General features: G+C 43.8%; 1 protein-coding gene across 3 annotated transcripts in view; it reads right to left on the reverse strand.

Annotated features, from left to right (window-relative positions):
• The window catches only part of Dock8 (dedicator of cytokinesis 8), a 196,820-nt gene that overhangs the window by 87,080 nt on the left and 81,890 nt on the right, over positions 1–27,850 (reverse strand). For all 3 annotated transcript variants that reach the window (XM_052187973.1, XM_052187992.1, XM_052187982.1), the window contains 8 exons: positions 27,178–27,263; positions 22,206–22,272; positions 20,303–20,452; positions 15,379–15,459; positions 14,196–14,355; positions 12,360–12,496; positions 10,149–10,242; positions 8,827–8,989 (listed from right to left, as the gene is read on the reverse strand). In XM_052187973.1, coding sequence (XP_052043933.1) covers positions 8,827–8,989; positions 10,149–10,242; positions 12,360–12,496; positions 14,196–14,355; positions 15,379–15,459; positions 20,303–20,452; positions 22,206–22,272; positions 27,178–27,263 — 938 coding nt within the window. The remainder of the gene's footprint in view (positions 1–8,826; positions 8,990–10,148; positions 10,243–12,359; positions 12,497–14,195; positions 14,356–15,378; positions 15,460–20,302; positions 20,453–22,205; positions 22,273–27,177; positions 27,264–27,850) is intronic.

The following is a 27,850-nucleotide window of genomic DNA, read 5'->3' on the forward strand; positions in this document are numbered from 1 at the left end:
CACATAAGAAGAGAAAATAGTTCTGAAGGCTAACCCAGCAGAGGAGAATTAGCCCTGCTGAAGACCAGTTTTCAACCAACCAACCAACCAACCAACCAACCAACCAACCAACCAACCAACCAACAAAGGTGCATTTAACCCCCCCCCCCCCCATTTCCTGGGAGGCAGAGGAGGGTCACTTCAGCCCAGAAGTCTAGAGCCAACCTGAGCAGACTAGTGAGACCCTGTCTGGAAACAATGATGACAAAAGCTAATAAAAATACAAAAACCAAAGACGGCCTCCAGATTTCAGGGAACTCTCTCCAGTCTAGACAAACCACGCATCACTGTGAGCTACAAGCCGGGATTTGCCTTCAGTTAATTGCCTCGCTGCCATACCTTCTCCCCCAGTGGGCCTTGACTGAGGCTAAATGAAGAGACAGTGTCTTGTGAACTTCTTTCTGAGTTCTATAAATAGGACCTACAGGGGTAAAAATAGGATTTATTGCCACTAAAAAGCAAGACGTTTAATTAGAACAGTCATACGGGAGAAACAACCAAAGCGTGGCAGATCCAGGAGAGCACACAATAAGGAGAAGTTGCAAACCAGCCAACGACTCTGCACACAGTCTGTCTTCATGCACTACTCGCCGCACCTCACAAGCACATCCCACATAATCCTTTGCTCTGTTTCAGTTTCCTGCACCAGAGAGAGGGTGGAGAAGTGTAGGTCTGTACAACGCACTACGACCCCAAAGGAGTAGCTTGTATAGTGAACCACTGCCCCAAAGGAGACCTCACTCTGTGTGTCAGTGTCATGGGATGCAGCACACTGTGGCCCCTTTCCCCACCTCCCCCCCCCCCCAAAGTGCTAAATGCCAAGACAGGAGACAGAGCTAGTGGTAAGAATAAAACCATTTGCAAACAAAAAAAGAGAGAACAGGTTTCCTGGAGCACGGGGGTTGTTCTCACTTTTTCTTGGTCTTGCATCTAAGAGGTGAACCATAAAAGGTGTGGGTCTCTGTAGCAAAACAGGGTATCTGTTCTCTAACACAAAAGCCAGCTGCTTGCCTGAGTCCAGAAGTGAGAGAATTGTGCCCTCAAGTGGCTGCACGGTGTACTAAAATCAAAGCTTAGGAATAAAATAAAAATATAAGGCTGGAAAGAATGGTCATTGGCTCTCTTCTGAATTTTTTTGAGTTTGGGAGTGGGACGTCAGGATGAGGGCTCTGTGTCCTCATTTACACGAGGCCTGAGCTGGTTCCGGAGCCAGGAATCGTTTGTGTTTCCATTCTTTGGCTATTTCAAACAGCTTGTTCAGGAACTTTTCCCCTGTGCCCATGTCCTCAAGGGTCTTCCCCAGTTTCTTTTCTATTAGCTTCAGTGTGTCTGGTTTTACATGGAGGTCCTTGATCCACTTTGGAGTTGAACTTAGTACAAGGAGATAAGAATGGATCAATTCGCATTCTCCTGCATGCTGACCTCCAGTTGAACCAGCACCATTTGTTGAAAAGGCTATCTTTTTTCCACTGGATGTTTTCAGCATCTTTGTCGAAGATCAAGTGACCAGAGGTATGTGGATTCATTTCTGGGTCTTCAGTTCTATTCCACTGGTCCACTTGCCTGTCACTGTGCCAATACCATGCAGTTTTTAACACTATTGCTCTGTAGTATTGCTTGAGGTCTGGGATACTAATTCCCCCAGAAGTTCTTTTACTGTGGAGAATAGTTTTAGCTATCCTGGGTTTTTTGTTATTCCAGATAAATTTGAGAATTGCTTTTTCTAACTCTGTGAAGAACTGAGTTGGGATTTTGATGGGGATTGCATTGAATCTGTATATTGCTTTTGGCAAGATGGCCATTTTAACTATATTAATCCTGCCAATCCACGAGCATGGAAGATTTTTCCATTTTCTGAGGTCTTCTTCAATTTCCTTCTTCAGTGACCTGAAGTTCTTGTCGTATAGATCTTTCACTTGTTTAGTTAGAGTCACACCAAGATACTTTATATTGTTTGTGGCTATTGTGAAGGGTGTCATTTCCCTAACTTCTTTCTCAGTCTGCTTATCCTTTGAGTATAGGAAGGCAACTGATTTGCTTGAGTTGATTTTATAGCCTGCCACTTTGCTGAAGTTGTTTATCAGCTGTAGGAGTTCTCTGGTGGAGTTTTTTTGCATCCTAAGCGAGGTAACACAATCACAAAAGAATACACATGGAATGCAATCATTGATAAGTGGATATTAATTAGCCCTGAAGCTCTGAATACTGAAGATACAATTAGCATATCAAATGATTCCCATGAAGAAGGAAGAAGAGGGCCCTAATCCTGGAAAGGCTTGATCCAGCATTGTAGGGGAATACCAGGACAGAGAAAAGGGAGGGGGGAAGATAGGAGAATGGATGGAGAGAAGAGGACTTATGGGACATATGGGGAGGGGGGAACTGGGAAAGGGGAAAGCTTTTGGATTGTAAACAAAGAATATATTATATATATAAAACAGCTTGATTTTTGCCCACTGCTCATCTGAGTTCTGGCCACTGCTTGCTAAGTCCAGTAAAACAGATGCCTAAGCTTTCTCTCTTAGGGCAGACCTCTTTAAACACTTCTTCAAAGTGTGAAAAGCAAAAATAAAACTGTCCAATAATTAGATAAGCATGAAGTGTGTATGTTAATATATTCCATTATAACATAACTGTAAAGAAAAAGGCTCCTTCCTTAGCACAAGATTAAGTCAGGAAAATGTATGACGAGATTGAATAGATCTCTGAAAAAGTAAGAGAGAGTTCTGAATATTCAAAAAAAGCACTCTGCATGCCGGGCTTCTCAGGAAGAGCAGGAGGGTGTGAGGGCCAGGCTCTTTAATGTGTGATAGGACAAACGTATGTATGTCCAGCTCACATCTGCAAGGAGGCATAATTGAAGGGCTGCCTCCACTGGTCCACAGCTGGCCTGAGGTATGGTGCATACACTCTTCTCATCTCTTCTGGTCACTGTTGTTTCTCTGGTAAATATCTTAGAGGACCACTGCTTGGTTTCAGCAGGCATAGCAAGCACTAGCTTGTGGAATGGAGCTTTCATAAGTGGATCATTTCACATACATAAACGAGCTGTTTCCAACAAGGAGAACCAGAAGCGCTTGTAAGTCAGGAGTGGCAGAGGGAATTTTTCACTCTGCCTTCAGCACCTTTAATATTTGGAACCTTTGAAAGAGGTTACCTATTCCTTAGGAAATGAAACTTGAACCACTAATGGAACAATGAAGAATGGAGGGTGCCTTTGATAGAGATTTCAGTAGAGGCACATTTACAGAGATTTAAAGAAACAAGGTCTAAACCTTTTTTATACGTGACCAAGATTACTTGGTAACGATGCTGGAGTGAGCACACAGGCAAGTGGGACGGATGCATCACAAGGGGAAGAGCAAGCAGCATCGTCATGTGAGATACGGGCTGCTGGGTGAGACACTCTACTTGTTCCTTGACAAACACACTTAACTGCAAATCTACTGGGATTGCTTCCCAAGTCAAGCGGATGAGGGGGCAGACTGCTCTAAGTCACAGCGCACCTTTGAATGATGCCATAGAGTGGAGAACCTGTTTCATACAGTGGGAACAGTCACTTTTTAACAAAGGACAGCTACTGGGGCTCCTGAGCAGGACACTGTGTAGCATGCCCATACTTCTCTCTGGTACTGAAAAGATCCATTCCAGAAATAATAATTATAACTGGGTTTAAACTGGAAGTCTATCTTATTGAAAATAATCAATTACTGTTCAAGGGCATACTCTCTGCCCCAGTTCTTCCAGAGTACTTTGGGTTCCTTTCTTTCCTACGAATCATAGTCACTAAACCTTAGGTCCCTGATGATTGCTTGGAACCAGTCCTATATTTACCCCGAGCCTTTCTCTTCTCCACTATGCCACAAGCCTCGTGGAATCCATTGAGACATCACAGGGGCGTCAGAGGCACCTCCTTGTTAGGCCAGATCAGACTTTCTGGTCTGAGAACACGCAGCTGAATAGGAGGAGGCCTGGAAACAGCTAATTATCCATCAAAGAAATTGTGTTCCGACTGACAGGCTTGTTCTCGGCAAGCACAGTCCTCCAAAGCAGTCCAATAATTAGATAAACAAGACTTCGGAGGCTGGGCTGAGAGATGAAAATGCACTTTATGTGGCTCGCTTTAATGTAATCACTAGTTAAAAGGTCGGCATGGAGTTAACAAGCTCATTACAAACTCCGAGCCTGTGATCTCTCCACACACCCACGGCAGCCTGATAAGATGGCCTTGAAGGTCTTGCTGGGGCTGGGGCCCAACTCACACTATTTTTATTCTGCTTCGTGTATTCTGCTTCTCCAATGAGGCAGTTGGCATCTCTATTGCCAGCTGTGTTGGACATCAGGAAAAATATGCCAGAAGTTGTTCCAGTGCATTCTTAGGCAAACATCTAGTCTTGAAAAAAAAAAAAAAACAGTCTGGTTATGGAGACAGGAAGGCAAACTCAGCCTTGGACCGTCTCTTTTGGTCAACCTCAGCTTTCTAGAATGGCTGTAATTCTCTTGGTGACTTCTTAGAGCTGCTTGCCTGGGTCAGTCTCAAAGGATACCTTTCTAGTTCAATCCCTTCATAGCCATTGATACTGAGTCAAAGGCATCCTTCCTGCCAGTAGTGAGAGGTTGGATGTGGTTTCAGAAGGCCAGGGTCTCTGATGTCAGAGATCCAGTCAGTTTTTGGAGGAGCACTTCTCAATATGTAAGTGATCTTGACCATCTGAGCAAGCGTTCATTTTATGACTCCTCGATCCTTGGGAAGCCTGAGTGGCTCTGTTACGATGGGCCTTGTACCCTTTTTTTATAGCAACCTGTGTAATGGTAGAGGTGCCTGGGGGGGGGGGGTAGAGTCCACACAGGGTTCAACTAGAATGGCTGTCCACAGTGAGATTGGCAGAAGACACTGAAAAGGCACGGCTAACAAAGAAGTTACCTGAGGAGGCGGGAGGAAGGCAAGGGTTGATGTCTGCCATTAGCTCCATTCCCTGTAAGGTAGTGCTACAGTCTGGTGAAAAGGACAAATCTGACCCTAAACTTCTGGCTTTGGCCGTGGAAGCATTCACTGTTTGGCATACCAGATGCATTTATCCTCTGTAGGTGATAGCTATATAAAGCATTTATAATTTAAGCCATATATCACATTCATGAGATTAAAGTTTCAAAGGATTTATCTTTGAATTGATGTGCTCTTCAGAGTCCATTTTCATGTGTTTAATTTCCTTGGATTGTGTGGTGATTGAATGAAAATGTCTCCCTTAAGTTCATACATTTGAGTGCTTGGTCTGCAGCTGGTGGAACTGTTTGGGAAGGATTCGGAGGAGTGGCCTTGTTGAAGAGCTGTGTCTCTGAGAGAAGGCTTTGAGGTTCTAAAAGCTCATTCCATTCCCAGCTATCTGTCTCCTTTTGCTTGTGGATCATATGCAAGCTCTCAGTACATGAAGACCAGAAAGGATACCACAAGAAGTTAAGACAACATGCTTTCTAAATTCCTTGAATTTTTCATGTAGAAAGATTCTGGGACAAGTTCATTACATATCTCTTTCCACAAGCATGCTGTTAAGACACAGTAGCTTAGAGCCAAGAACAGGTCTTTCCTTCACCAGACTGGAAAGAAGTGCCTTCCATCACTTCTAAGAGTGAAGATCCGGGTCCAGAGGCGTGGCCTTGACCATTCTATGACACAACCAAAGAAGAGCAGCTCTACATTTGCAGGCCTGTTTCTCAGGACGCCATGCTGAGTGCAGAGTAAGCTGCCTAGACTTGTCCTCAGTGCTGGCACATTCTGAATGGCTCAGTGCACAGATGCACCCCAAATCCTGCAGCGATGTGATTAAAGGATAATGTCTGTAGTAAATGACTCCTGCGGCTGATTAAATGCTGAGGTGGTGGTGGGGGCTGGATAGCTATAAAATTCATTTGGTACAAGTTTATTCCCATGCCACAAGCTTCCTCTTCCAATTAAGGGATAAGGTTTCCACAGATGGAGACAGCATCTGTAAGCAAACATGGTCAAGCCTTCATTTTCCTCCATGGAGTGGGGAATGGAATGACTACTTTCTATAAATACTTGGCTCTTTAAGGAGGTAGACTGCAGGCTGATTTGGTGTTGAGGAAAATGAGAAATTGCTTCAGGAAGGACAATGTTGGGGGGTCCTGTGGCCTCACAAGCAACAGAAGAAAGAACTCCATTTCTTACTGTGTGGCACTTGAGTGTGTTTCTCACGGTAACTTTTTACTTAGCTCACCTTCCAGGCCTCACTTTAGTGAACCTGGAAGATGCATGTGTGGTAGGGACAGGTGGGCTGGCTCTAAAATTCCTTGCATGTCACACAGGAAAGCATGGGTGAGGAACTGGAGAGATGGGAGCTCCCATGCACTGCTGGGAGGATAATCATTCTTGTTTGGGGTGAGGGCGAAAAAGAAACAGTATGAAAGTTACTAAAAACAAATGTTACCTGTAATCTAGTAATTTCACTGTTAGGCATAGTTCTAGGGAAACTTTTCACACACATTTACAGAGGGACAAGATAAAAAACCTGTCACTGGGCAGGACAAGTAAAAAACAAATGTTGAGACTATGTGAGATGCCTCAGCAGTTAAAAGCACTGGTGGCTCTTCTAGCCAAACCGTGTTCAAGTCCCAGCACCCACATGGCAGCTCCTAACACTCTGTCCCTCTCCTCTCAGGGAACTGCCCTCTCATGAGCACCAGACATACATGTGGTACATAGACATGCATGTAGGCAGGACACAAATACACATAAAACTAAATTAATTTAAAGGGAAAGCCACAAACGTTAGGGTGGAGAGATAGCTCACCTAGAGAGATGGCTCAGAGGCTAAGTGCTTGCCATGAACACGCAAACCCAGACTTGCCACCCTCTCCCCTACCATGGAAGGCCCAAGCGTGGCGTCATTCGTTATAATCCTAATGCTGGGAACTCAGGAATAGGAGAACCATTGAGTAGAAAGTCTAGTCTAATTTGTTAGCCCAGTTCCCAGTGAAAGACTTTGTTTCAAAAACAAGCTATGTAGCTCCTGAAATAGACCTCTGGCCTACACACACACACACACACACACACACACACACACACACAAAACCCACAAATACTTAACAAAAGGCAAGTAGAAAAAATGTTTACCAATTGAACTAATAAATAAAATACCGCCTCTTTAGACAAAGGAATAGTACATAACAAGAAAACCAATATGGTTCTACATAGACCAGTATTCATATTTAAAAAAAAAAATCAAGCGTTTTAGAAGTTTCCATTGGTTAAACACAGGACAACATGACTAACGTTGAGCATAATGCATAGGGTTAATAAAATGTGGGGCTGCATGATCATAATCAAAAGAGAGAAGAAAGCACTATCGAGTGAAAAAAATCCAAAACACACAATTCATAGGCAGTATATATACATGAATATAAACGTAACAGCATCAGTATGCAGAGGTAGAGGTGTGTGTGTGTGTGTGTGTGTAGGAAGGCACACATAAGCTCATGATAGTTGTTGCTGAGCATGGCTGTGGTATGTAGATAAAATGTCCCTCACAAGCTCCTGTGTTTGAATACATGGTCCCCAGCAGGTGATGCTGGTTGGAAGGCCTGGTCTTTAGTGGGTGGAGCATCTCCAGTGGAAGCCACTGGGCCAGCCTGGACTCCCCGTCTGCTTCCCACTCGACCATAATGTGAGGTCCTCTGTCCAGCTATACACCCCTCCTCCGTAGCCACTGCCATCACATCTTCCACGACCAAGTCCTTTGCTCCCTCCCTCCTTCCTTCCCTTTCTCCTTCCTTCCTTGATTCCTTCCTTCCTTAAGTTGCTTCTTGTCAGGTGTTTGCTTTCAGCCATAAGGAAAGGAAGTACCACAGGCAGTGAGGCAGAAGGGTGACTTTGCGAGATCGGTAAGACCTGATGAGATATTTTATAGGGAAAGCAAAGCCCACAAAATGTCCTTGATGGATGGTTGAGAAATGATGCTCGGTTCAGCACCCTCCCCCACATTTCGGAAGCGAGAATCCTCTCAGACTAAACGAGAGAGCACATGCACATGAGCGACAATGCCTTGGGCAGAGGCATACTGTCAGACGCCCCTTCCAATTCCCTAAGAGTCAGGCACACGAGGCCCTTTAGAAAGCAGAGCAGCCTTACTTTTATGTCTACAGTACCTCACTCTTCTGCCATTCAGTATGGTAGCTGTGGCACTTACAAGAAAATGAATTGGAACAAAGTAAGATGGCCCTTTTATTTTGTCTATTGTATTAACCTAACAACAACACACTAAAACATTGGGCAACAGCTGGGGACTATTTCTGTCACTGACTTAGGTTTCCTGGATAGAGCTGGGTTTTCAGCTGAAAACCTGTGTGTGTTTCATTTGGTATTGCTTTGACTGTAATCCAGACTGGCCGGGAGCTCACCATGAAGCCCCCGCTGGCCTCCTAAGCACTGGAATTAGGCTTGTGGCACCGTGCCTGTGTAAACCTTAGACAACTATGGCATTCCAGCCACAGCCCTCTTGTCCTTAAAGACTGCCTGGGTGGAAGAAAGCCACAGGGATGGGTCCAGTTTTCTTTTTTTCATTTCTGGTGAGAATACATCCAGTAGGGTCTACTACAGTTTCGATTGAAGAAATGCATCCTTATTCCAGAGCATTAGGCAAAGCATCTCTGGAAGTGACCTTGAAATCCTCTGTGGTTCCGAGCTGTCACATTTAGTTTCCCCTCAAAGGAAGAGAGGGTGGTTTGGGGGAGATGAGTATTATTATCCAAACAAGAGCCGACATTTCTCACCTGTACACAGTGTGAGGGACGTATACTTCCCGGATCGGAAATTCCAAAATCTCCTTGTGTGGGCGTGTCCGGTTTTCAGGGAAGGGTTTGACTGGCAGCATCTCGGGTGTCAGGCAGCAGTTCATCACCTCAGGAGCTGGGGAGATCTCCAGCCTAAGTGAGCCTAGAGCAAGCCGTGGGGGGTGGGGTGGGGGGTGGGAGCGTGAGTTACTGAAATCTGTCATGTCAAGAAGGAACCCAGGGCTACTACTGTGTTAGGGAAGGCTGTGGGAGCACACGTGTTTTGGAGTTCCCAGATAATTTCCTATCATTTGAGATTCTAAAAGCCTGCCATGGTAACTTCTGAGATTAGCATTTTATAAAACCAAAGTAAGAAGTCATACAATGAGTTGGAGCTGACAAGAAAGTCAAGATCCACTACACTACAGCTATATACGGTTAAAAAACTTTTGGGTATTGGTAGCAGTAAAAATTGGTAGGCTTTGGGTTGAGGTTTCTCACCTTGGGTGTCAGAGAAATACAGAAACAATGAATGCTATGTAGAAATAGCATTTGGGTGGTCACTTGAGGATAAGTGTGTCTTGACCTGCCAAGTCATCCCACTCTCTTTAAATACCAGACTTCCATATAACATTTTGTGTGATAAAGGGCTGTTGATATGTTTAAATGATTATTAGATTATCTGAGAGGCCAAATCTAAAGCCAACTATTTGTAGAATAGATCCTTTATGAACAAGAAAGCGTGAATAGATTTGTCAAAAATGCACAGCAATTTAGATTCTTAACTTCCAATGCAAAGATCCATATTGCCCTTGGCAGTTTTATAAGTGAAAGCATTAAACAAGAAAGGCCAATCACAAATGGTTTGGGGGTGGTTCAAGAGTGTCATAGCTAGCTTCTGGTGACAAGGTGACACAAACTTAGATCCACCTGGGGAGTGGGAACCTTAACTGAAGACCTGTCAGAATCAAACTGGCCTAGGACCAAACAGTCTGTGAAGTGTTTTCTCGATTGCTGATTAGTGTGGGCAGGCACACCCCACTGAGGGCAGTAACAGCCTTGGGCGGTGGGCACGGGCTGCAGAAGAAAAGCAGCTGAACACGATCCTGGAAGCGAGCCAGTGAGCAGCGTTCTTCCATGCTAGCTACCTCAGTTCCTGACAGGAGGATCATCTTGGGCTCCCACCCCTAGCTTCCCTCACCGCAGTGTGAAAGAGTAAAGCCAAGCAAGCCCTTCCCTCCTCCCAGCAGCCTTTGAGCGGTATGGTATCATAGCAACAGAAGCAGACTAGACTAGGGATGCTAAAGAGAAGCCAAGCACACCTGGGATGGACTTGACTCTTCGCTGTAGGGATGAAGATCTCTTGTAGTCAGCTAAAAACTTGAACAAGTCTTCATCACTAAGGCGATCTCCCTCCTGCCAAGAGATGCTTAGGGTTAGTGGGGAGGTTCTGCTGATTCCTGGACTTGGGAAATCTAAGATTTCCCCCTGAAAGCCATTTTTTTAAAATGATTGCTTTGGCATATTCTTCCTCTATTTTCCCCTTCCCTCAGCTCTCCTCTCTTCCTCTGTCTCTCCTTCCCTTTTTCTCTCCCTCCTTCACTCCCTCCCTCCTTCATCTTTTTCTCTTTCCTAAGATATGGTCCCACTAGGTAGCTCAAGTGGACCTCAAACTTGTAATCCTCCTGTCTCAGTCTCCTGAGTGCCACCACAGTTGGCTTATCTATTTGATTCTATCACGTCTTTCATAGAGATTAGTGTGACGAGCAGCTCTGAAATCACTTAGACCAACACTAGTGTCTCATGCTCTTCCCAGCCAACCTCCCATTGGCACTGCTGCAGGCAGAGCCTCTCTACCACTCTCCTAGACAGCTGTCTGACCTTGAGGAACCAAGGTCACATGTGACCGTCTTGTAATGTCAATGAACAGAAATTCCTTTTAGTCCCTGAAACAATGCTGAACAAGCTCACGTCTTCAGAGATACAAAGATGGGAAAAGCTTCTTTCTTTCTGATTTCATTGTCTTCACATGAATAAGGAAGGTTTGTGTAAGCCCTACCTTCTACATGCCCACCGTGGGAGGTATCCGGCCAGGGCACACCTGTGGCAGATGCAAGGGAGCTTCCTGGAGATGGGTCACTATTTTTGCACAGCTGAGATGGAAGTACATCAGAGAGGCACAACCCCAGGGGGGTTGTCCCTGGATTGCTTCTTGTTACTGCTGGGCCTTCTTGTGTCTGTCATTGCCATATTCCTCCTGTATCTACCATGGTGTGACTGGGCATGGGGGAGAACCTAAGTGCCTATAGTCTGGTGTGTGACTGCTTTATGGGAGATGGCCTACTCTATTAGGCAATTTTTCTACAGATCAATATGAAGGTAAACTTTCATAGAATAATGGTGTTTTGATGAATCAGTAATTTTATTGAATTCCTGATCTGATTTAAATGGTTTTAGGAAGTTAGGGTAGTTGATAAGGAAGATTCAGGAGATGGTTCAGGTGGTTTTGCCAGCAACGTATAACAAAGACAGAACTAAGAGTAGAATGTGCTCCCTCTTTGTAGAGTAGTGAGGGCTCTACAGGCTAGCAAAGGGGTACGGTGAGATCTCCTGCATTGCAAGCACATGGTGGTATTTGTGGAAAGGAAGGCTTGAGACAGAGTAATGCTTAAAGAAAATGCTGTAGGTTGGCTCTGAGTCCCTTGATCTTGTGATATAAGGATATTCACACAGGTTTCCGTGTGCACTACGAAAAGGCATTGTTAGGAACAAAAAGTATATGATCCTATTATGAGTATAAGAATAGAGAACAGATGATTATGAGATGTGAGATAAGTGATTTGTTTCTTGGTAAATACAAACTGCTGTCAGCTGGCATAGGGAAAACTAGCTACAATAGACAGCTTGCTTAAACTTCGTTAATCAGTGACAGAATTATTGCCTTAAGGTTAGGATGGATTTGTGGAGAGAAAGATATATGAGAAATGTTCAGTTAGATGTGGGTGTCAAAAGAAGAATATATAATCAATAATCATGTTGTAATCTCCCTTTGTGTCATGATTTTAATCTGTTTTTGAAGAATATGTTTTTGTGATGATTATTTTTGGAGAATATGCTACTTGTGGCTATGAAGTAATCTTTTTTCTTAGACAGAGAAGTTTTGTCTTAGGTGATATAAAAAGGCTAAGAGATAAAACAAAGTTGCTGGAGCCTTGCTTCATCCATTCTGTGTGTGTGTGTGTGTGTGTGTGTGTGTGTATGTGTGTGTTCCCCTGCCCCTTTTTGTAGGCCCCAGAGAATTAAGTTTGCTCAGTAAGAGAAAAGGTCAGCTGTGTGACTAACTACCAACTCCACACAGTTTCTGACCTGTGGAAGCTGGCCTTCCGAGCATCTGTGCGTGCTCTAATCTTTGTAACAACCCAGTTGAACAGAGGACACTAATTAACTTCTCTGATCACATTACACTACTCCTTTGGATCTAACACCCTCACCAATACAATCAAATTCAACTGCACTGTAGCAGAAACGGATACCTGCTTGAAGAAGATGTTAGTGGCCAAGGTGGTGGCTTTGAAGTTGGATCCAGCTCCATTTTCCTCTAAGGAGAGGGTTCGCTCAGAAGGCCTCCTGGATTGGGACAAACTTCTCCTCTCACCCACAGAATTTCTCCCTGGAGGAAAGCAGTTGTTATTCTTACATGTCGAACACACAGCAGTTAGTGCTGAACACAGCCATCTCCCCACAGGGCTCAGTCTGCCTCAGTTCCCCTCCTGAGGTCCCTAATATTCTTACTAGAGTAGACAGAACCCTAGTGGCTCTAAGTCCTTCCTGCTGGACAGCAGAGGTGGCCGGGTGTCACCCTGCAAGAGTCTGGAGCTCAGTGGTAGGCTGTTGAGTCAGCCCCGCCTTTGCTTTGTTTTGATACCTGTGTCCCTCTGGGAGAGCACACAGTCAGACATCCCTGAAGGCGCTGGGACTCCAACCAGGGTGTGCACATTCTCGCCCCACCCACTTCGCCTCTGCTCTAGTGTGGATCAGGCGGCAGAAGTGCCCTGGCTGACCTTTTCACTGGAGACCAGACAGGGCTGAGGCTCTCAAACTTTAGCTTCCTCATTTCTTGTTTCTTTTGAAGAACTAGGTTGAAAACTTGTGTCTTATATTCTGCAAGCCTAGTGGGTCTGTTATGTATAATCCCAACTCTCACGCTGATGAGAGCTACCTTTGGCTACCTAAACTCTGTGTAATGCGCTGGGTCTCTGGTTACTTCTTAGGAAATCAGCTTCAGTGCTTAAGTTGAACTATCCTCAACTTAGACCTAACTATCATCTCGGCAAGCCCTCTGCCTGAATTATTTGGACTTGAGCTGCCCCTGGAGCTCCCCCACACTTTGTAATAAGTCAATAAATAGAATAGCCGCCTTAGAAAAGGTGGATGTGAAGGTCAGAAGGGGTGAAGTTTACTGACAAATCAGAAAGAATGCAGTTCTGTCTGGTGAGTCTGCAACAGTAACTGCAGGAGAGCAGCAACAGTAACAACCTCCCTGGGCCCCACTCCCAGCCAAAGGCAACATTTCAGACCTGGCAGAGTCAAGGAATGTGTGAAACATCCACCGATATTTGCGGAATATGAAGGTGGCTAGGGAAAAAGAAACTCCACCACAGGTGGTGGGCACGGTCCCACTTGAAAACTAAAATCACTTGGACATTTCCACCGTGAAACTACAGACATGACTGGTTCACATTTATGAAGAGGCGATGAAAGGGGCCTGGTGCAGTAAGTTAGCAGAGTAACTTCTGGCTGCTTTTGGTGACTACTCCCATTGTCCTTGGCAAAACAGACATTAGGAGTCCAGAGATTTCACTGAGAAACCAGAATTTTGCTTTTCAGAGCTTTGGACAGTGCCCATTCCTCTGTGTGGGAGCCAATCACAGTGTCTTTGTTTAACATACTGCGCCTGCTCACGGCGGCTTCTTGTTATTTTCAAGCATTTTAATTTTTGAGTTGGGATGGCTACTCAAAATTAACTTTTTAAAGGCTCAAAACTCCATACAAAGTTCTTAGTATAAGAGTGTATTTAAAGTTCCATAACTGCTCTTGGAAATTGTTTCAATGAACTTTTCAAGGGCTTAAAACTCCATACAAAGGTCTTAGTCTAAGTGTGCACTTAGGCTCCATATCTGCTCACAGGAATTGTTTCGGGGGTTGCGGATCAAGCACATGCCGTTCAGTAGTCTATTTATGATCGTCCTCTCACCTACTTGCACACCCTCTGGGTCTCCCAAGTCCTTACTAATAAGCAGATAACCGCAGAGCTGGCATACGGGGGTTGGGGGGAGCCCTCTGCCTCCTGCCCCAGACAGAGATCTTACCAACCCCGGGCTCCACATCTGTGCTCTCCCTTTCAAGGGTGGAGACGTTGAAGAAGCTTGCTAAGCTAATGGGGGCCCAGGCGAAGGGCATCCGGTATTTCCCCAAACGCTGGCAGAAGGATTCAGCTTGAAGTTTTAGTTTTTCAACCTTTTCTTTACTCTGGAGGAAGACGGTAAAGAGACAAGATGAAACAAACAAAACATCAGCACCAAGTCAGCTGCTTGCATGGGGGGTTGAGGGGGACAGTGGCTACACTGATGGGCCTGGTGGGGGCGGGGCAGGGGCGCATGAGTCAACAGGAAAGCAACAGCCAGGGCTGAAGTCTAGCTGATAAGGAAGCAAAGGTTACAGAAGGAAGAGATTTTCTTTTTAAGGACAGCAATCAGTTAGCAGAGGACATTTTTTTGCTATGAAGACATGCCCTAGGCTTGTTACTGCAGCCAACAGGCAAGCACATCGTTTACCTAGAGAACTTCAATTCTCCTGAGAAAACCTGGGAAAGAAATGCTAGTATGCTGGTCATCAAAGTCCCAAGAGAATCTACTTTACAAAAGCTACTTTGAAATTCTAAAAAGATCCTTAATTATTCCTAACAACGACACTGTTGTTGACAACACTTCCAAGGAGTTCTTCCTAAAGTCGCACTAATTGGTTTTAATACACCAATATCTGTCTTTATTTAGTTCAACTAATTTTATTTAACCTTTACAAAGACTGATTGATTCCAAAAAGGCTTTAATGTTTTTAAAACTGGAAACTTTTGCAAATCTGAGGAGAGTCTTATTCATGTCTTAGGACCTATAATGTGCTAATTAATTTATGATTAGCAGGTCCCCAGCTGTGACTACTGTATAAGACAATACCTTGAAGAAAACCTAGAACTCTTGCTGTCTTCTGCATATGGGGCCTTGGCAACCTCTCAAATTGGAGCCTTAGAACCAAGGCAGCAGGTGCGGCTTGGTCTAAGCCAGAGTTCACACTGGCAAGTGGCACCCTAGGGTGTTCAATCATGTATCTCTTTTAAAACTGTTTTTGTCAGTAACTGGTTTCTTTCCTCTTTCATGAAAATACAATTTACCCAAGTTTTAAAATGGAAAATATGATAGTCTAACTCTACTATTTTGTTGAAAATTTTGGAAATTAGTTCATCCTAAGATATTCCCAGTACTTAAATGGTCATACCTTTCCACCATCGCTTTCTTTGATGATCATGTAGGGTTCTGCACAGTCTGCAATCTCTCCTTGCTGAAGAACCTTTTCAATCTACCAACAAAAATAACATTAAAACAAAGTGAGTGAGTTATATTTTATATAATGGGTTCTATGGAACCATAGAAATCATGTTCAATGACAATAATAAATCATATTTAATGATATAGGGTATTCATTACATATGCCCTCTGATTTAAAAATATAGCATGTAGCCAGGTAGTGGTGGTGCATAACTTTAATTTCAGTACTCCAGGAGACACTGACAGGAAGATCTCTGAGTTTGAGGCCAGCCTATCCTACAGAGTGAGTTCCAAGACAGCCAGAGCTACAGAGAAACTCTGTCTCAAAAAACCACACACACACACACACACACACACACACACAATGTGGAGACTACCACAGAGTTTCAGAGTAGAAAAGGCACAAGGCTTATTAAAAAGAAGGTAACAGCAAATGCTAACCATGGTTTCCTTATGTGATGGGATTATGTGTGTTTTTTATTGTCTTCCTATTACTGATGAGAAGTTTCTATTTTTTAAACAATAAACATGTGTTATATCCACATTAAAAATGCAATAAAAGTTATTTTATAAAACAAAACCCAGGAGATACATGGAGGGAGTGAAAAGCTCATTTTCTTGATTATTACTCACAAAGTAAAAATGAGACATGGTCTCTGTAAAAGTCAGGCCTGGAACTAAAACCTTCCACAAAATAAATAAACGAACAGATTAAATGGCCTGTAAGTGTGCCCTTGTATTTCCTGTTAGGGCTGCTTCTCTAAATTTGACAGACAGAAGGAAATGCCTTGAAACGTTTTGTCTCTTCAGTCTGCTCATGAATGTTAGCATCTAACACTATCTTCCATTTTGCTTCCAGTTAAGGAGTTGACAATCGATTGTCATGGATATGGGCACATATGAAGAAATCTGAGAGGTTCCAATTCTTTACTCAAAGAAAATTTAAGTGAACTTAGACGCTAAGACTTAGCCCCATTAGCCTGTGTCATTAGTTGAGACACCTGAAGCAGAAATCTGGTTGACAGAGGCCACGGCATGCATTCCTAACAGGTGCTAAGTGAAGCAGAAACTATTGACCTGACTCTGCTACTGATGAAGGTGAGTGCAATGGCGTTTCAAAGGAAGTCCCTCAGAGCTGCTCAGTGGACCACCAGAAAGTTCCTTTTTACAAAAGAGGTTTGAAAGCTCATCCCGGGGCCAACAGTGTAAGAGAAGGCTGCGCCCCCCGCCCCCCCCCCAGACAAGCGCCCTGGAAACACGGGCGCAAAGGGCTCGAGGCAGAAACTGACCACCAGCCTCGTTCCTTATTTATTCCAAAGGTCTGCATGTGGTGGCCACTGGGGAGAAGAGCTGTGAGCACAGAAAAACATGGCTCCTCCCCTCCCAAAGCTCCCCACCAGGGTTCCATAGAGCAAACGGACTGAGGCTGAACTTTCTGCGAATTCAACAAATGAAGACATGGTCTCTAAAGTAAACCTTGAGTAGTCATTAAGACTCTTTCCACTCTTTCCACGTGACTTTCAGGGAGTGGGGGGCCAGAAAAGGGGAAATCAATTGAAATGTAAATAAAAAATATATCGAATAAAAAAAATAAAATAAAAGGCTTCAAACTGAAAAAAAAAAAAGACTCTTTCCAGAAGGTGGAAAGAACCCAGGTGCCCCTCAACAGAGGAATGGATACAAAAAATGTGGTATATTTACACAATGGAGTACTATTCAGCCATTAGAAACAACAAATTCATGAAATTCTTAGACAAATGGATGAAGCTGGAGAACATCATACTAAGTAAGGCAACTCAGTCTCAAAAGATCAATCATGGTATGCACTCACTGATAAGTGGATATTAGCCTAGAAATGTGGAATACCCAAGACATAATCCACATATTAATTGATGTCCAAGAGGAACGGAGGAGTGGCCCCTAGTTCTGGAAAGACTCAGTGCAGCAGTATAGGGCAATACCAGAACAGGGAAGTGGGAAGGGGTGGATGGGGGGATAGGGGGAGGGAAGGGGGCTTATAGGACTTTTGTGGAGTGGGGAGCCAGAAAAGGGGAAATCATTTGAAATGTAAATAAAAAATATATCGAATTAAAAAAAAAAAAGACTCTTTCAGGGCTGGGATTGTAGCATAATGGTAGAGCAGTTGCTTTTTACGTGCAAGGCTGTGGCTCCATTCCCAGTACCACAGGAAGAAAAGGAAGGAAGGAAAGAAGGAAGGAAGGAGGGAGGGAGGGATGGAGGGAGGAAGGGAGGAGAGGGAATGAAGAAAGGGTAGGAAGGCAGGCAGGCAGGTAGAAAGGAGGAAGAGAGAGGGAGGGAGGAAAGAAAGAAAAGAGAAAAGAAAAAAGAAAAAGAGGAGAAGAGATAGGTTCTGGTAAGAACTTTTGGCTGGAACTCTGCCAAAAGGAATGGACCTGTCTTGCCTTAATTTGAAAGCCGTGGCAAGGCGCCTTGCAACCTAGAATCAAGAGTCTAGATCTGACAGAGTCAGGAACGACTATTCCCTTTGCTGCACTGGTCAGGGTGACTTTCCAAGAACTTCAGTCTGATATGAAGCTCTCATGGCTGGTTCTTCTAGGCTGATGTGTAAGCACGTGTGACTGTGAGCTCACGTGACTGTGAGCACGTGTGACTGTGAACTCGTGTGACTGTGAACTTGCGTGACTGTGAGCACGAGTGACTGTGAGCACGCGTGACTGTGAGCACGCGTGACTGTGAGCACGTGTGACTGTGAGTACGCGTGACTGTGGGCACATGTGACTGTGAGCACGCGTGACTGTGAGCACGCGTGACGGTGAGCCCTCATAAGCACGGCATGGGCAGAAGAGCACGTTAGGAGCCACTGGAAGCTTCAAGGCAAAAAAGGCTACTTTCCAATGTGCCCATGAAAACGCCGAGGTGGGTTTAAAGCCCAGCTGATCTATTTTTAAACCTTTTTTTTTAAAGCTCGAGGGTTCACACCCATCCCCTCTTCCTGATCCTCAGTTGTCAATCAAATCCTTTCATGTTCTCGAAATCTTGAACTAAATCTCTAAGCCTGAAATAATCCCTTACAGTAATATATATGATAGCTGAATGAGGTGACTGTGCCTAGAATACATGCAAGATCTTGATGTTCATCTGGGGAATACAATTAAGAAAGTGAGAAGCTCTTTCCTTATCACATGACATTTACCTGGGTTGTCTAAATGTTGCAATACCACTTAGTGTGTATTTGCAGGAAGGCAGCTCTATGATGGTTTTATAAGAGACACCAAAGTGAGACCGCTTTCTAGGGTAGATCCAAATTTCTTGATAATTTGTTATTTTTTATTTCATGTGTATTTGTGCTTTGCCTGCCTGCATGTCTGCATGAGGGTGTCAGATTCCCTGGAACTGGAGTTACAGACAGGTGTGAACTGCCATGTGGGTGCTGGGAATTGAACCTGGGTCTTCTGGGAGATCAGCCTGTGTTCTTAACCACTGAGCCTTCTCTCGGGCTCCTAAATTCCTTAATTATATCTAGGCATCTTACAATGTGTTTGTTACTGTCAGGTAAGTACACCTCCACATTAAAAAAATCTGAGAGTATGTGTTGTCAGTATAGCAAGCAGCAGGTTACCATTATTAGGTAATTACTGTAGGTTAATAAAAGTCAAGTAGAGCTGGAAATAAAATTAGCTCTAGAACCAGTGTGGTATGTTGGCTGCCCACTGAGAGAACTGGATATTTAATGGCGATGCTGGTATAGGGCAAATTAAGCTTTCCTATATGTTAAGCACCACAGTGAGAAGCATGAAGAGTTTACAATAATAGCAACAGATACACAGTCTTAGCAAAAAGACTGATTTTATCATTTTATTTTTATTCTTTCTTTTTCAGTTCCTGGGGATTGAACCCAGGACCTGGTACATGTTAGGCTAGTAGTACTGAGCTACAGCTGAGATCCCTGAGGTATGCCTTCCAGTCCTAGCCACTGATTTTAAAATTCTAAATCTTTACACAGGTCCCTTTGAGCTGGAACCATCTTTGTGAAATAATATAAAAGAAGCAAACGCCGTATATGCCACTATTAAACCACACAGGAAGCGGAGTGACACGGACACAGGGTATTAAACTAAACGGAAAGGTGCTCAGGCACAGAAGTCTGACTGCCCAGGAGATCAGACACTTGAACTTGCTTGTTTTGAGCTATTTCAAATTTTTGCCTTTGAGAGTCAATAAGTACAATTAATTGGCCAGGCTGTTCAATACTTAATGTTTGGTGATAGATTCAAACTAATAACTTTACTATGTAGAGAAAGGCTCTGGTCTTCTAAGGTTTTCTTGTATGGTCAGTCTCTAATGGAGACCATGGATTTTGACTCTCACTAGACACACGATCTGTAGGAGAGGAGAGAGGGAGGTTGGAAAGCACAGCCACATTTCAGGCCGCCAGAGCTGGACCGTGTGGGAGTGGGGAGTGTGGGGGGTATGCTGCGCTGAGGGCGCTAGAGACACACGAACACTGCTAGGAGCCCTTTCATTGTGCCAACCTCTCTGTTCCTCAGTTCAGAAGGCCCAGGCTTTGTCTGAAGCTGCGACAACTCATGGGGGTCAGTGTGATCAACCTACTGCACAGGTAGGAAGCCAAGTCTGAGGAAGTTGGAGTCACAGCAGGTCACATAGTGTCTGACTGCAAAGTCAGGATTGCAACCTCCGACCACAGGCCCTGCAAGACCCCACCTCTCCAATCTTCCTGCAGAGATTACTTGTCAGGGCAAGTGCTTTTGAGAAGGAAACAACCCAAACCTCAGAGAGGACACCTGAGCCTTGTCATGTGATCTCTGTCACAGTTGCTGAGTAAGATAACGACATGAGTATCAGAACATGCAGCTTGGGCTGCACATAATCACCTTGACAACTAGGTAGATGTCTGAAGATGGGTAGGTGACGGAGAACACGGCAGACCTTGCCTGACTCGAGGGGTCAACCGAGGGTGTGTGAGCTCGCAGAAACCCTTTGAACTGGTCAGAGTTCAGGTCACAGTGGAAATTTTCTGAGATCTGTAAATGATCAGCATGGGGAAAAGTCGGTTAGAGGTGCTGTGCTCTTGGTCTCCAATGCAGCAAGAATTGAAAAGTCAGAGGGAAATTCTGCGAAAAGAAGTATAACTGTGGATAGGGCTAATGGCTGCTAGAAAGTCTGACTTTGTCCCACTCTCTACACAGTTTGGGGCCATATGAGCAACACTTAATGTTTATTAACTCTGGGTATCAGTGAAATGCAAGGTTCTGCACTGAACAAGAGAGGCACACAACCTCTGCCTGGACTACAGTCACAATGGGGGCAAGGCAGAAGAGCAGACACAACAAACTTACAGTAAGAGCAACTTAAGCCATTACCCTCATGCGCAGAGGCTCAGTGGAAGTTTTAGAAAGTACAAGATGGCTGGGGTAAAGAGGAAAACTACTTATGGAGGAGACATTAGCAACAGATGAGCGATTCTCACGGGCGGAGCTGCAAGGTATAGGGCATCTATGCTATTGTTCTAGAGTAGCACACTTCCTTCAGTATAGTCAGCTACAGGTGAATGATACCAGAAACATGGCAGTCATCCTGCTGGGTTACACATGTCTAAACTACAGAACATTTAAAACCTCAAGGAAGAATCTTGGATCACTGAATTCTTTCAATAGAAAGATATTTTATAACTGGTGATGTCTTCATTAATTTGGATATTACTAAACATAATTTCTGCCATTCACAATGGAGCTATTTAATTCCCCCCTCTCTGTCTCTCTCTGTCTCTCTCTCTTTCTGTGTATTTGTGTATGTTACATGTAGGAGTAAGAGCAGAATGTTGGATATCTGCCTCTATTGCTTTCTGTTTTATTGTCTTAAGACAATATATCTCCAGCATTTAGAAACATGCAACCATGCTGGCTTTTTATGTAGATGCTAGGGATTCAAATTCAGGTCCTCATGCTCACCTGGCAAGAGCTCTTATCCACTGAATCATCTCCCCACAATGAATCTATTCCACAGTAAAAACAAAACAAAACAAAACAAAAACAAAACATAGCCAAAAAACAACAACAAAAAACTTCAGGACAAAAGTCATGCATAGCTGACCTGTTAAAACTGACACATGGTTTTACATTACACATAACCTCAAGTGTTACTTATTTCTTTCTTGATCCAACCAGCTGTGCCTCCAGCAGGCCTTTCCCTTAAAGATTCTTCAAAGAACACAAATGATAAATTTCCAAATCAGGTTTTTTCAAACATGGCAAAGGAAGAACGTCTGAAGCTATCAGTATTAATTTGCTTTGAAATTTCATGTGCATTCCGGGGCTCAGTGGGGTGCACTTGACACACAAGCATGGGTGTCTGAGTTTGAATCCCAGGATTGTGCATAAATGCTGGGTGGACAGAGGCTGGCTATAAATCCACCATCTGAAAGGCAGAGCCTGGGAGTCTCTGGAGTAAGCCCAAGTCAGGAAGCTCTGGGTCCAATCGAATGATCCTGCCTGCACGGGTAATGTGCAAATCGATTAAGGAAAACACTTAAATTCAAATTAAATTAAATTCAAATTAAATTCAACTTTGGGCCTTCATACACATACATATATGTGCACATACCTGTAAATACATATACACAATCAGCCATGCAGCACAACCTGCGCGCGCGCACACACACACACACACACACACACAAACTTGTTGTGCTTTCTTACAACCAGAAATGAGGTTGAAAACAAGAACTCCAAAATCATATGGGATGTATAGGATGGGCTGGTTTTTTTTTTAACATACCTTTTTCCTTTCTTTAACATCATAGAGGGCAATACTGGCAAACAGAGGTTCAATTTCGATCTCAAACCTGTCAGAGAGAGAGAGAGAGAGAGAGAGGTTGGAAGCGGGGGGGGGGGGGGGGGGGAGGGAGAAAATCAATACGGTTCTAGCCTATATATATTTGAATGTCCTAAAAGTGCATGGATATATAAAAAAATCATTAAAAATGTGAACACAATTCCAGAAATACAGGGATAGCTCCACAGATATGAGAGACACACCAATATTGATTGGAAAATTATGAGTGTTAATGAAAAAGTCCAGCTCATTCGAGGTCATGGTGAGTACTGCATTCTCTTTATAACTGTTGGCTTAAAAAAGTGCTTGTTGGTGGTGCAGCAAGAAAGTGAGCTGAACAGAATTTTAGTTTGACCCAAAACACTACCTCATATGCACATCAGGTTGGGGACTCACGAATGCTAGACAAGTACTCTGCCCTGAATGCACACCCGGCCCTAACAGTATTCATCCCTATTGTAGCTATCGTGTTCTAGGCAATTCTTAGGTAATAGACTTGTTGGCATCCTTCTTCTGATACCAAATGGGGCTGGAAAGATGGCACAGCAGCTAAAGGCAAGTGCTGCTCCTACTGAGAACCCTGGTTCGGTTCCCAGGATTGACAGGAGGAAGCTCAGCTCCTGTAACTACTTGTACTTCCAGTTCCGGGAGATCTGACACTCTTCTGGCCTCTGCAGGTCCCTGGACTCATGTGCCCTCCTCTACATGTACACATAATTAAAACATAAAATAATTAGATCAAAAGCTCCAAATGTCTACTATTCAATTCTAAGGGATAAGACATTTTAGATAGATGGAAATATTTAATTGCCTTTCCTTAGACTTATAGTAGAACATTAAGATGCTAGCTGGGCCATGATGCTAATGAATATGGGCATCCCCTTGCCCACTGCCGCTGAAGGCTGTCCAGTTGAGGTAGACTGAAGACATGGGAGGGAGACAAGTGATTAAGTACTTGACAAATGCTGAGGTGCCCTGTCCCTGTTTGACTCAGAATGAGGAGCTCTTGGGGCCAGGGATTTAACTAGAAGAAGAGTACTTGTCTACCATACATAACCTGTAGATTTGGTTCTGAACACACACACACACACACACACACACACACACACACACACACACACACACAAAACAGGCATCCAACCAAAACCAGAGACAGAAGCCTCTCATATTATCCCTGATGATTCCTCCTGAAATTGAAGTATTGAAGAAAACAACCCCAACTAAGTCTTTCCCATGTTAGACATACATGTAAAATACAGGTGAATTTTCCAAGTGTCTCAGTTTAACCACTCATGACTTTAGATAGTGCCCATGACAGCAGCAGTAAAGAGGAGGAAGACACAGGAGGGAGTTCCTGTGGCCTCAGAAGCCTTGCAAACTAGGGTGCACTTTCTTTCAAGGCGTATGTGAGGGAGCGGCCTTCCTGGCATATAGTTCTTTCTCAGCAGAGAACATTTTGGGCAGACAAAAGAGTTAGTTGGTCCACAGCATCTTTAATGATGAGATAATCTGGAATAATGGTAGACTCATGGGCAAGGAGTCAAACAGAACTGGGTCTGCTCTGTCAGTGCCTGCTACTGTCTTAAATGATTCTATGGGTCTTCGTCAGGGTTTCTATACTTGCACAAAACATCATGACCAAGAAGCAAGTTGTGGAGGAAAGGGTTTATTGAGCTTACACTTCCACCTTGCTGTTTATCACCAAAGGAAGCCAGGACTAGAACTCAAGCTGGTCAGGAAACAGGAGCTGATGCAGAAGCCATGGAGGGATGTTTCTTACTGGCTTGCTTCCTGTGGCCTGCTCAGCTTGCTCTCTTATAGAACCCAAGATTCCCAGCCCAGGGATGGCACCACCTCCCACCCTTGATCACTAACTGAGAACATGCCTTGCATCTGGATCTCATGGAGGCATTTCCTCAAGGGAGGCTCCTTTCTCTGTGATAACTCTGGCTTGTGTCAAGGTGACACACAAGACCAGCCAATACAATGTGTTACCTGCAAAGTAAGGAAGGAGCACTGCTCTCCCCATTTTCCATGGATATCTTAAGAATAATTAAGATAACATATGTACCATATGTAGAAAACACTGCCTAGTAGCAGCATAACATACCATAGCAAAAATCCACATCTACTGACCAAAGGATGAGCACATTGCATGTATATAATAAGATTCTATGAATATATATGCTATATATACATATATGTAATATGATAAATGAAATAAACCCACTTGAAGAGACAAGTGATTCATTCCACTTATGGGATGTATTTATATACTCAAATTCAAAGATAGAAAGTACTGTGGTGGCTACTAAGAGATGATGGGCTAGAGGGGCTCATGGAGAATTAATGTTCAGTGAATATTAAATTTACTTTGGAAAGATAGAAACATCTAGGAATGGATAGTAGTGATGGTTTAAGACAATGTTCTTGCACTGAACGCCACATTAAAAATGGTGGATTTTGTTCTTCTCTCTCTCTCTCTCTCTCTCTCTCTCTTTTTCTCTCTCATACATACACACAGAAAATAGCATCCTCTCCCCATTCTTCAGTTTTTTTAGACAGGGTCTTGCTATGTTGCTCAGGATAGCCCTAGAACGTGCCTCTGCCTCTTCAGTGTTGGGATTACAGGCATGAGTCGAGATGTCAGGCAGGAATAGAACTTTAATTGAAGGCTTCGCTGTGCTGAGCTTCACCACGTCTCCTGGCAGGGCCAACCTGTACTTATCATGCGCTTTCGGGCATGCAGAAGGTCTGAGCACTGCTGTGTAATAGTTGGATTGTTACCAAGTGTTAAACTCTCCATGTTTCAGGGAGGGGAAGTCCCACCATGAACTCCTTCCTCCTCACCACCGTGTAACCCAGCCCATATCCCAGCCCTACTGGGAGGCTGCAAGGCAGAGGGACTCTTGGCAGATTTCAAAGGCAGGTTGCCAGGCCACCTCTTTTAAGCAGAGGGCAAGGGCTTTTTCTACCATGGTTTTTCCAGGTGTGGTCCTCAGACACCAGCATGTGTGGCAACTGTGTGGGGGCTCTGGATCCACCTGGGATTTTCTGAGGTAGAATCCCTTGAAGGGAAATGGCTATAGGAGGCTTCCCAAACCTGCATTAAGACCACTCTTTGGCTCCACTTAATGTACATTAAAATTTTGATGCTAAAGAGTCTTCCGAGTGGAGGTTACATTGTGCATTATGGTATTAAATTTTAGATTAAAAGATTCCCTTACATGAAATACAAAACAGAAAAATATTTTGTAGTCACTATTTTTTTCTTGCTATTCAGAATTTGCAGAATTGGCACCACTGTAATTCTTTTTTCTGTGTTCTCAAGGTTTTATCTATTTCTCAAAAGCAAAGTTGGAATGGTGGTAGAGATGACTACATTTTTAGAAATTTCCTAGCTAATGAAATCTATGGCATTATAAACAGAATTTGTTTGTTGACATCAATGGTAAAGCATGTCTTCCACACTGTTGTTAGTTTTACTATTCATATATTCACAAAGGTTCTAAAATGTCTTCCTTCCATCCAGTTTATAGTTAGGACCATTTCTTTGGTTTTACTCTTATGGATGTACAAATAATATGAATGCCATTTAAGTCATTTGAACATAGCAAGGGTATGTATGTATGTATGTATGTATGCATGTATGTATGTATGTAGCACTGGCTACATATATCAGTTTTATTTAATTTCTCCTTTAGGAGCTGGGAAAACATCACTAGAAACTGACTAGACAATTCTCATTAAAGAAACTCAAGTGACTCCATGTTTTTTAAAATAATTAATCACTAGCTCAGCAGGACAGGTTTCCAATCTATAAGAACAGTGGCTATGGGTTTATGTGTAAGTCTGGAAGGCTCATGACAATTAGCCTGGAGGAACGTACCTCTACTTCCAAATCTAAACTATATCTGGCAGAAGCCCAACTGAATGGGGGCAGGTGTGGCAGACAGTGGTGCAGACTTTCTGAACAGCGGGAACAACCTCTTTCAGCCAGTCCTCCTGCTGGTTTTTGACTGGCAGGGACTAGAATTTACTCCTGTGCCCATTACTTAAGACAAATCTGGTTTATAGACTGGTCATTTCAACAGATGCAATGAAAGACCCTGACACCCACCCCAAGGGATTGGCTAAAGCAAATGGAACACATCAATGGCAGCCCTGGTTACTGTCTGAGGAGCGGTATTAGCATGTGTTGAAGGGCAGAGCCAGGCAAGGCAACAGGCTAGAGTCATCTGAAAGGTCGGAGCCCCAACTGAGAAAATGCCTCCATAAGATCAGGCATTTTCTTAATGAGTGTTTGGTTGGAGAAGGGCTCAGCACAATGTGGGTGGGGCCATCCCTGCGCTTGTGGTCCTAGGTTCTATAAGAAAGCAGGTCAGGCAAAGCACAGGGATTACTCGGTAAGCAGCACCCCTCCGTGGCCTCTGCATCAGCTCCTGCCTCTAGCATCCTGCCTTCTTTGAGTTCCTGTGCTGATTTCATTCAGTGATGGGTGCAGAAGCAGAAGGCGAATAAGCTCCTTCCTTCCCCAGTTACTTTTGGTGATGGCGTTTCTTCATAGCAGTAGTAACCCAATCTAAGACAGGTGTCAACCTACGGCTCTCAAATTCACACACACCAGGCATTAGTTACACATCCAATCATTACCTAATCATTACCTTATACACTTAACTTTCCTACACACCACATATTTGATTTCCATGTTATAGAAGTCTGGTTACTAAAGACTTTGCAGAAATAGAGTCCAGGGAGTCAACTTTATTGTCTGCTCTTTCCATTACCCTGATGTTCCCCTCTATCAAAAAGTTGCTGGGAGAATCCCCCAACCCCAGTGCTAATGAATGCCGCATGAGTTTTTATCTAAACCCAAGGTAGACATCAGCACAGTGGCTGTGAGTCTGGTACTTACTTCAGAGTCAGCACCTTGACCAATATTCTGTTGCCCAGATGTTCCTTAGGACATTCTGGTACTGGACGTATTTCCACAGCATCCTCCTGTTAATAATGACATCATAAAGAAGTCGTTAGCAGCTTTCCATAGGGCCTCGTGGTTGGAGTTAAGGCAGGGGAGGAAGGGCTGCCCTCCTTGTCTCTGCTGTATGTCTAGCTGAGGAGTAGTGCTGTCTTGAGAAGAGACATTTGTCTTGAGACCGGCCAACATTTAAAGCTAGCATGAAAGGAAACATTTTCTCCTCTCAGAAAAGAAGCATTTAAGAGAAAGAAACTGAGAGAGAAATGGAGGAAGGGAAGCAAGGAGGGAGGGAGGGAGGGAGGAAGGAAGGAAGGAAGGAGGGAAGGAAATACAAACATAGCTGTGGTTTAGTAACATCTACCAGCTAGCACTGCAAAGATTTGTAGCTAATCCTTTTCTCCACTCTGTAGCTCTAAATACACATTCAAAAAAAAAAAAAACACTTCTCTTTCCAAGTTTTCAATTTATACATTTTATTTATATTTACTGTGGGGGAGGTGTTTGCTTGCTTGTATGTGTGGGAGCACACATACCATGGTTTATATGTAGATTTCTGAGGAAACTTCCAGGAGTTGGGTCTCTTCTTCCATAATATGATTTCCAGTCATCA

Source organism: Apodemus sylvaticus, chromosome 1 (assembly GCF_947179515.1).
Source record: "Apodemus sylvaticus chromosome 1, mApoSyl1.1, whole genome shotgun sequence".
NCBI classification, from domain to species: domain Eukaryota; kingdom Metazoa; phylum Chordata; class Mammalia; order Rodentia; family Muridae; genus Apodemus; species Apodemus sylvaticus.